The 10881-nt window shown below is 40.6% G+C and overlaps 1 protein-coding gene across 6 annotated transcripts in view; it reads right to left on the reverse strand.

Annotated features, from left to right (window-relative positions):
- The window catches only part of nfat5b (nuclear factor of activated T cells 5b), a 197458-nt gene that overhangs the window by 8932 nt on the left and 177645 nt on the right, over nucleotides 1-10881 (reverse strand). For all 6 annotated transcript variants that reach the window (XR_011345714.1, XM_069901284.1, XM_069901287.1 and 3 more), the window contains exons 12-13: nucleotides 7340-9806; nucleotides 5745-6010 (exon numbers count right to left, since the gene is read on the reverse strand). Coding sequence is in view for 5 of the 6 variants with exons in the window: in XM_069901284.1 (XP_069757385.1) it covers nucleotides 5745-6010; nucleotides 7340-9806 (2733 nt within the window). In the remaining variant the exon portion in view is untranslated. The remainder of the gene's footprint in view (nucleotides 1-5744; nucleotides 6011-7339; nucleotides 9807-10881) is intronic.

Genomic DNA, 10881 nt, shown 5'->3' on the forward strand with positions numbered 1-10881 from the left:
CAGCAACCTGAGCTCCAGATCCAAACCTCTGACACCATCAGGATGCCTTCAGCGCTCTTGGCACCCCAATCCGATATGTGGTACCCCTTCAGCCAGTCTCCAGCAGTCCACAGCCTGGTGTGAGACCTTTGTCTGCAGGTGCTAGAAGCCCACAGCCTGTGTGGGTTCGTTGCCTCGAGTCATCAACACGCACCTGTGTGTTGTTCAGCCACAGAATTCCTCTCCTTCTCAAATAGGAGTTGGTCTCCATGTTTTCTGGTGCCCTGCGCCAGTCCCCAACTGCCCCGGAGTCTACAATCCTTGAGGCTACTGCTGAACGCAGGCACCTCTATCTTGGGCGCAGACCTCGCGGTCACAGGGTTTTAAATTAAACCACCCTAGGCACCTTTAACAGGCCATTTAAATTCTGTACGAGACCGCCAGAAGTTGGGTGGAGGAAACCTGTGGAGAAGCACTGTGTCTCCTCTCCCCAGTCTCCGCAGGTCCACACCAGCACTGCCATTATAACATCTCTGGCAGCACCGTCACTTTTTTTTTTAAATGAAGGAGAATGAAAATAATTTTTTTAAAAGAACATTTTGACTAATCTGATTGAATCTTTTCTTGTGTTAACAGAAAGGAATACAGTGGATATTGTCAAAATGGATGTTCAGAAGGCATCTGACACCAAAGTCTGATTTGCAAAATTGAGGTCCATAGATTATAGGTTAGTGGCAGGCCAGATAGATAAATTGACAGTTCACAAGATAAAGGAACAGAAGTAGGCCATTTGGCCCATCGAGTCTGCTCTGCAAATTCACCCTGAGTGAACCTGTTCTAGTTTCAATTTTCTGCCTTTTCCCCATATCCCTTGATACCTTGACTAATTAGATACCTGTCAATTTCCCCTTTATATTTCCCCAATGATTGGGCCTCCACAGATGTATGTGGCAAGGAATTCCGCAAATCCACGTACCTTTGGCTAAAGAAATTTCTCCTCTTTCCAATTTTAAATGGGTACCTTCTAATTCTAAGATTGTGCCCTTTTGTCCTGGATTCACCCACCAAGGGAAATATCCTGTTCAAATTTAATTTGTCCAATCCTTTCAGTATTTGATAGGTTTCTACAAAATCTCCTCTCATTCTTTGATATTCCAACAAATATAGTCCAAGAGACTCAAACATTCCTCATATGCTGGCCTCTGCATTCCAGGAATCATCCCAGTAAATCTTCTCTGTACTGTCTCCAATATTATAAGGGGCCCGAAACTGCACACAGTACTCGAAGTGCCCCATGGAGCTTCATCAACACTTCTTTACTCTTATATACACTATTCCTCTTGAAATAAATGACAACATAGCATTTTCTTTTTTTTTACTGCTGATCCAGCCTGGTGGTTAATGAGGTGCCTTCGAATTTTCTCCCCATTCAAATAATAATCTGCCCGTTTATTTCCTCTTCCAAAATGTATAATCGTACATTTTTCAACACTGTATTTCATTTGCATTTCTTTGCCAAGGTGTCCAAATCTCTCTGCAACTTTTTGGTTTCTTCAACACTTCATATTCCACTTCTTATCTTGGTATCATCTGCAAACTTAGCCACACAACTAAATAGTCCATTATCAATTGAAAATCATCAATATATATTGTAAAAAGTGGCCCTAACACCGACCCCTGCGGAACGGTGCAGAATACGATCCTTTTATTCTCACTCTTTGCTTCCTGTCTATCAGCCAATGTTCCACTCAATCTAATATCTTTCCTGTAATTCCATGGGCTCTCATCTTATTAAGCAGCCTCTTATGTGGCACCTTGTCAAAGGCGTTTTGAAAATCTAAATATACATCCACAGCCTTTCCCTTGTCCATCCTGCCTGAGATTTCCTTAAAAAATTCCAATAAGTTGGTCAGACAGGATCTTCCCTTTATGAAGCCATGCTGGCTTGGACCTATCATGCCATACATTTTCATATCCTCATATTTGAGGATTGACCCCAATAACTTTCTAACAACTGACATCAGATTAATAGGCTTATAATTTCCTTTCTTCTGCCTCCCACCTTTCTTAAACAACGGAACTACATTTGTGACTTTCCAATCCTCCAGAACCATGCCAGAGTCTATTGATTTCTGTAAAATCAATTCCAATGCCTCCACAATCTTGAAAGCCACATTCTTCAGAACCCGCGGGTGCACCTCTTCCGGTCCAGAAGACTTAACTATTTTTAGTCCACTATCTCTCTAGTAATCCTGACTGTATTTACTTCTATTCCCTGGGACTTCTGACTATCAGGTATATTGCTATTGTCTTCCTCAGTGAAGAATGATGCAAAATACTCATTTAGTTCCTCTGCCATCTCTTTGTTACCCCTTATAATTTCTCTGCAACATTTACAATCCAGTCCTATATCTACCCATGTTTCTCTTTTACTCTTTATATATTTTTTTAAAACTCAGCATTCTTTTGTATGTTATTTGCCAACTTCCTTTCATAATTCATCCTTTCTTTCCTAATGATTTTCTTTGTCTCTTTCTGTAAGTTTTTAAGTTTCCCAGTCCTGTTTTTCCACTAAGTTTTGCTTCCTTCTATGCCCTTCCTTTTGCTTTTATTTTAGCCTTAACCACTCTTGTTACCCACATTTGTGACATTTTTCCATTCATAATTTTTTTTCTTGGAATATATCTTTCCTGCACTTTCTTTATTTCTTGTTAAAATATCCTCCAATCCTGCTCTGCCAACTTACTTTTCCAGTCAACTTGCGCCAGTTCCTCTCTCATAGCTCTGTAATTTCCTTTTTTCCACTGAAATATTGATACATTTGATATCAGCTTTTCCTTTTCACATTTGAAACTGAACTTAATCATATCATGATTACCACTTCCTAAGGGTTCCATTACCTTTAATTCCCTAATCACAACCGGTTCATTACACCCAATCCAAAACTGGATTCACTGGTGGCCTTATCGAAAAGTTGATCCAAAAGCCATACCTTAGACATTCTATGAACTCTCTCTTCTGAGATCCAATACTTTCCTGACTATCCCAATCCCCTTTCATGTTAAAATCTCCCATAATTTTCCTTCTGACAAGCTTTTTCTATTTCCAGCTGTAACTCATAGTCCATTTAATCAGAAGGCAAAGAATCATGGTGGACAGGAATCACAGAGGAGACATCAGATGCTGAAATCTGAAGCCAAACACAATTTGCTGGAAGAACTCAATGGGTCAAGCAGGATCAGTGGGAGAAGAATGCTCAATGTTTCAAGCCAAATCTTTTCATCAGGATAATTTTCTAATTTTGGATAATGAGTCATATTTCTCTTTTTCTGTAACCCTTCTGCTTTTCCTGTCCCCCTTCCCAAACACCCCCACCCACTCTCATTCCCCTCCTCTTTGATTCCATCTCCTTACTGGATTCTTCAACTCTCTCCTTTCTCCCCATCTTCCTTCAGTTCCATCTGGTCTCCCTTTGTACTATCATCTCATCTTCTCTGCTTGTTAAGATTTCAGCTCCATTAACCTTCATCTTCTAACCACCCATTCCATCCTGTGTGACTGATCTTCCTCCACTTGACCTGTTTGCCTTTCTTCCCCCAGCCAGTCTGGCATCTGCCACTCCTCTGCTTGTGTCTCTCATATTTCACCTCTATCTGATTTTTTAGTCCGGTGTGGAGTTCCTGACTCACCCCTCCCACCTGGTCTTCTTTAAACTGCTTCTGTACTAACTTCCCTCAGTCCTGATTAAGACCTTTGCTTTGAAATGTGACCATTTTCTTTCTCGCACTAATGTTGCTTGACCTGCTGAGTTCCTCTAGCAGATTGAGTTTGAAGACATGATAAACAGTTGCCTATCCACACTGCAGAGAAGTGGTGTTCCCCAGGTTCTGTTGAGACCAAAACTTTCTAGTTTGTACTCACTTCAAAATCTTTAACAATGACAAAGCATGTGGAGAAACTGGTTAGTAGAGTTGGTGCAGGACACTTGAGAATAAAGCAAGGAAAATGGGGAGCTGAACAATAATTGGGCCTCAGTAAAGCTTCCAAATTTGATGAGCACATTTCATTAACACCAAAGATAGTTAAGAAAAGATTTACTGAAATGGTTTCTGGCATGAGGGATTTTAGCTACATGATTGTGTAACGAGCCCAAAGGATCCCAAAACCCAGCAGCAATAGACATTCACCAAGACAAGTATTTACTTCAACAAAAGTTGTTTTTAATCATCTTTAAACATGAAAACAGAATCAAACTTTAGCTTATCTCTATTCTTAACTAATCCAAATTAACCCCCTTCTAATTCTAAGCGCATGTGTATATAAATTTAAGAAAAGTTCTTTTGTTCACAGTTCAATCTCACTTCTCCTTTTTCCAAGTTCTCCAGTTGCAGGCAATTCTTATACTGTGCACAAAATTTAACATGTATGAAGTTCACCAGGCTTTGGTGCTCAAAAGATAAACGTTTACCGCTCAGGAAGGTTCTTGTAGGGTTTGCAGAGAGAGATTTGTTGTTCCAGGATTTCCACGACTGAAGTACCACCATTAGTCACCTTAATGTCTCGCTGATGAAACTTGCCCCATCAGGGTTTTCCAGATGGTAACCTCTTTCTTCAAGCTACCATTGAGTTCCTTTCTATTCCTCTTATTTCAAGAGAAACATCAGACAGATAGATAGCATTTCCAGCCATTCACTGCTCTGGAACTTTCGGTTTCCAACCAGCTCTTCCTGGCTTGCACTGTTCAGTTCCTTTCAGTGTCAGACACACAAGCTGAGAGAGCTTATTGAGATTGGTCTCACCTCTCTCTATCTCTCCAAATGAGACTGCCAGAAAGCCCATGTGACTCTCTCACTTGTAAAAAAAAACCCCACCTTCTTCAGCAACCCACAGAAGTTCTCCTCTCTTGGTCAAGCTGTTGTCTTAGATAAACAAAACCCAGGTGTGACCTTTCTGTGAGCACACTGTAGGTACTTGCAGCCAGTTTGTCTCCTTCAATTCCAAACAATGGTCTATTCATTTCATGATGCCATTTCAATTCGCACCTACTTGTGAAATGTGCAGAAAAGTCTCCAAAGATTCTGCAATGTTACTGAATTCTTTATTCTTTCAAATAAGAACTGTTTTAAAATGTGTGTATGTATGCAACTCACTAATCTTACCAAATTCTCCCAATATTTATCCATTACAATTGGAAGCAGGGCTTTTCTCACTGCAGCAAAGTTGCTGATCAGAGGATTGATAAATTACTATAAAATCATGAAAGGTTTAAATAGGATAAACAGAAAGAAATGTTCTCCTTAGCAGATAGTTCGTGGATGATGAAGAAACAGATTTAAAATGAAAGGGAAAAGTCTTGATAATGTACATAATCTGGAACTCACTGACTATATTAGTAAAAGTAGGCAATTAACACCAGCAAACCCAGGTTCAAATCTGGTGCTGTCTGGAAGGAATTTGTGTGTGCTCCCTGTGTCTGTATGGGTTTTCCCTGGGTGCTCCAGTTTCCTCTAACCCTTCAAAACTTGTGGGGTTATAGATTAATTTGAGTGTAATTGGAGGGCACAGGGGGCTGGGGGGGGGTCCTTGTGTGTCGGAAGGGCCTGTCACCATGCTGTATGTCTAAATTTAAATTTTAAATTTAAAACATTTTAAGTTATACCTGCATGTCAATATTGATTTCAAATTCAAGGCTACATTCATTGTTTTTATTTATTTATGACCAGACCATAAAAAATGACTTTACATAGTAGCCAAATTTATCCTACCTATGGATTAAAAGAAGAGTTGATGTTTCTTCCCTGGTTCTGTAATGTGACAAGGATGTCATTAATTTTTTCCATGTTCTGTTCAGCAGGAATGGTAGATGATAGTTGCCTTGTGTCAGTCATCTGCTGTGAGAGAAGTGGAGACACTGCTTGTCCTTCCGTCTGCCCTTGTCCTGACTGGCTAATCACAAGCAGTTGATCAGACATGGATGGTCCCGTTGGCCGTTGCTGAGAAACATTTGTAATGCTCATCAACTGTCCACAATCTAGATTTCAGAGAGAAAAAAACAATAATGAGCATGTTTATGTGTCTAAATTATGCTATATTTTCTCACTATAAGATCTGAAGACTGCTTTCCATGAGATCTTTGGCATGATTCTGAACTCAACAAGATCATCCTGCACAGTTATCAATGTAGACAAAAGCTTTATCAATAGGAAAGGAGAGATTTTAACATTGTTATTAAAAAAAGGGGAAGGTAATCTCCCTTTATCTGGTCTGTCATATGTGCATCAAGTGGCTGACATCAAGAGGCTGACATCAAGTGGTCAAGTCCCAACTTCCCTCTGAGATAGCCTAGCGAGTCATTTTGATCAAGGGAAACAAAAGATGAGCAATGTATTGACTTTGAAAGTAATATTGTCAGTGGATAAGTTAATTTTAAAAAATAGACAAATGTACATACTTGTGTAATCACCAAATTTTTGGGGCTACATTTTTGGGCCAAATTAAAAAAGAAAGGGAGGGGGGTTGACTTTTACGCAGTTAAACTTTTGACCTCGGTAAGTACCCTTGTTGATCAAGGCGTTGGGAGCTCAGATGGCCGGGACCAGGTGGTAAGTCTGCGGTTGGGACATCAGGAGCTTGGATGCGAGGGTGGCTTGGGCAAGTATTCGCTGTTGGGTGCTCAGATGTGCGGGCGACTGGGGCGAGGATCCAGGGTCAGGAGCTCGGGTGCTCAGGCAACCGGGGGTGAGGATCCATGGTCAGGAGCTCGGATGCATGGGCGGCTGGGGGTCGGGGGGTGAGGATCCATGATCGGGAGCTCAAGAGCCAAAAATAGGAGGGTTGATTTTTTACACGAGTCATACAAAGCATTCGATTTTTGGGCCATCAAGTAGGGGGGGGGGGGGGGTTAACTATTACATGGTATCGACAATTACACAAGTATATACGGGTACTATTTGCACAATTTGCAGCAAGCTTTCCCAGTGGCAGAGATCTGGAATAATTTGTCTGCCTTGGCTGAACTTTACGCCAGAAAGCGATTAAACAGAGGAGAGGAAAAAATCTCTTTATAGGATTTGAGAAGGTGAAAGGGAAGACGATAAAATCGAACAAAATTAAACTAGCCACCTTTGAATGAAAGGTGCTTGAGAGTTGATGCCATTCCAAATAGTATTCTTATTGCTAGATGAAGAAGGACTACTTGGAAAAACTACCAGTAGGTAACCAGCATCTGCAAAACTTGCAAAAGTTAGCAACTTCAGAATGGGAAAGGAGAAATAAAGAGGAGAAATCAAAGTTTAAAAACACACATTTTTTAAATTAACTTGGGCAGCCAAATAGTTTTCATCCACTCAATATAACTTACCGCTTTGAATTCCAAACAAATACAAGCCAGTGGGCTGTTGTGACGACGTAGGTGAATTCTGAAGCTGATTCATGGTCCCATGAGAGTGAAAAAGTGTATTTTGCTGTTGTCCTGATCCAGGTGTGTTGTTTTGAAGGACAGGCACATTATTTTGAGGATTAAACACATTAGACTGCTGTATGTCTTGTTGATTCATGTTATTCTGTAATGCAGACATGGAAGTCTGGGAAATGAACAGTGTCACCTGCTGATTTGGAGGGCCTCCTGTATTTTGAACAAGTTGCATTTGAGGTTGACCATGAAAAACCGCTGACTGTTTCTGGTCTCCTTGAGGTGATCCACTGTTCTGAAGTGAAGAAACTGTAGTCTGGTTTTGGAATTGAATAGATTGCTGTTCTTGATTAACTGACACCATACTAGGCTGAGTATGAAAAAGAGTTTGGTTCTGCTGCTCTTGGGAAGCCACATTTGTATTCATTGCAGGCATAGAATTCTGAGAGTTGAAAAGGATATTCTGCTGTTGTTCCTGGGATGCTATGTTGTTATTTATTGGATTCTGAGCATTAAAAAGAACATTCTGAGGTTGATCTTGAGGTGAAGTGGTGTTGTGAAGTGCAGCTATTGAATGTTGAGTCTGAAAAATAGATGCTTGCTGTTGATTTTGTGGAGAATTATTAGTTTGGGAAGAGGGTACAGTCACTTGACGTTGAAAAAGGTTCTGGGGTTGTTGCTGCTGCTGCTGTTCTTGAGAAATCATGGAATTCGAAATCTGAGAAATTTGTGACTGGGTCTGAAAGACATTCACAGATTGCTGCTCAGGATTTCCTGAACTCTGGAGTGTTGGAATTGCACTCTGAGGAGAATAAAAGTTGACCTGTTGCTTTTCTTGAGAAATATTGTTATTTTGAAGTGAAGGCAAAGAGCTTGAAGATAGAAAAAGTGTGCCATGCTGTTGATCTTGGGCAATTGATGCGCCTTGGAGAACTGCCAAAGAGCCTTGAGAATGAAATAATGCTGACTGTACTTGATCCTGGGAAGCAGCAGTGTTCTGGTGTTGCAAGACAGTGTTGGGACAGTGAAAAAGCCCAGTTTGGGAATGAGCTGCACTTTGAACTTGATTTAAGGAATTTTGTGGATGGAATAGATCTGAGGATGGATGAGATTGCTGCAGGAAGTTTCCAGGTTGTGTGGACAACATTTCTCCACTCTGTTGAAAAATCCCAGTTGGTTGTGAGGAGCCACCAGCTTTAACATGCATCATCCCATCTGTATTTGAAAATAAGGTTACTTGAGGCTGATTTTCTCCACTCGGCTGCATCTGCACAATAGATTCAAACATGTCAGTTTGCCTCTGGTTTGGCTGCACAGAGGCATCATCCACAGCGACGATAGAATTAGAGCACTGAAAGACATTTGGTGAAGAAGTTTGTTGCTGTGGGTTTCCTGCATTTTTATTCCCTGCTGCTGTTGTCGTCGGTGAGAACAATCCACTGTGTGTTATCTGATGTTGGTTTCCATCACTGGATTGCAGACTGGACATAACATGAGAAGTTTGCTGAAAGATATCAGATGGTTGGAGACTTCCATTTAAAGGGGATTGGTATAAATCTGTCTGGAGTTGTCCTGATCTTTGACAAATGTTCTGTTGCATTCCTAACATCATGCTCGTTGAGGATTCCAACACTTGTTGATTTGATAATGGATTATCAGGCCCAGAAAGAACATTGTCAGATCTAGGGAGCGATGCACTATCTGAATTTGAGAACAAATCTTGAGGAAGGTTGCTCTGCAGTGTATTCACTTGGTGGAACATCCCTGCATTCATTTGCTCTTGGACCTGTTCAGCAGGTTGCTGCATTGTCTCAGCTGAGCTGGATCCGGTAAATAACACAGAGGCTAGCTGCTGCTGAGAAGCCTCCAAAGTCTGTGGAACAAGATTTACATTTCTGCCATTTTCAGAATTTGCCTGAAAGTTTCCTGGCTGCATCGACTGCAAAGCACTTTGCAACTGTGAGGCATTGGCGTTCTGTTGGAAAATACTGGATGAATGTTCCTGCCGCGCTTGGGTCTGTGGCTGCTGCTGTTGGTCCTGATGATTTTGTGGCTGCTGCAGTGCTGAATCAGGCATTTGGGATAAGGATACCTTGGATATGTCGGATAGCAAAATTTCTCTCTCCCTCGAATCTAACAATATGCCTGTATTGTGAAACTGGACAGGTTGCTGAAGCAAACCTTCATTATTCTGGACTTGGGGGGAACATTTTGATGCTTGAAAAGAACATGATTGAGAAATGTCTTGTTTCCGTACAGCAGACAATGCATCTGCGCTTGGAAACACGTTCGACTGGATTGGCTGGTGCTGATCACTTTCTCCTCCTTGCCTTGAGGCAGATCCAGAGAATGAAGTCCCAGTCGTGATGTTTGAAGAAATTTCTAAAGACTGCTGTTCAGCTCCCATCTCTTGATTCTTAGCAGGGGAAAAGAAAACAAGAAACTACATCAAAGCAAATTAATATTATAACTACAACTTATACTGTGTCTAAAAACATCACAAGATCTTTCTATAGTTGCCATGTTCGGCACTTAATGCAAGTTAAAGTGAAAATAAATTGTCCAAAAGTGAACAAATATGCCATATAGATTAATAAATGACAGAACATATTGGTGAATCAAATCTAATAAATGGGAGTTTGTTATTCGTATGAATATACTTATCCAAGTATACAGTCCTTGGTTGTTCCTTGAATTTCCTTTGTTAATCAACTAGAATGCAAGTAGGAAACATTCAAACATGTAAAACTGGGAAGGGTTGGGGATGTGTTGCTGCTTGGGTTAAAAAAAAAATCGAGACAGTTTTCCCCAACATTTGGGAGCAACTGGAGCTAGGTGCAGAAATCATACACTGGTTGATTGGGGAGATAATGCAAAATAACGGATCAGAAGCTAGGATCCACAAAAACAAACCAACCCATTGGGTATAGCTGTTATGACAATTAGAATAAAGGATCTCAGAAGGACCTCTGAAATCCTGACCACAGTGACCAAGAAGAGGCAATTGCCCAAAGATTGGGCAATACAGTGATTGTAGTGAGTTTTATATTACAGGGAGATGAAAATAGATTAAAAAGTAAAACAAATAGTTTTGTCTATAGATTGTTCAGAAGTAGTGGGAGAAAGGGAGGGACTCTGTAATAGCTGTGGAGGACCTCAAACTAGTAAATGGGACAACGGGATGGACCAGGAGGGAATGGCATGTCAAACAAATAGAAGATTAAAGGGATGAAATGAGGATTTTCCTTATTGCAGGTAAATCGAAATATCTTTCCCTTATTGAAGGTTAAAGGAAAGCTAAAATAGGCAAAGTAATTAAATCATGAGAAATCAGAAATGTCTAACAAAAGTAAAATAGAGAATTAAACAAGTGATTTAAATATTATTTATTCAAAGAGAAAAAACAAGTGAATTGCAGATGTAATTTCAACTGAGGTCCAAGTTCTACAGTGAGGACATAGAAAGTGGTCGGGAATGACCAGAACAGAGAC

The sequence above is a fragment of the Narcine bancroftii genome, chromosome 10 (assembly GCF_036971445.1).
Source record: "Narcine bancroftii isolate sNarBan1 chromosome 10, sNarBan1.hap1, whole genome shotgun sequence".
Classification (NCBI taxonomy): Eukaryota; Metazoa; Chordata; class Chondrichthyes; order Torpediniformes; family Narcinidae; genus Narcine; species Narcine bancroftii.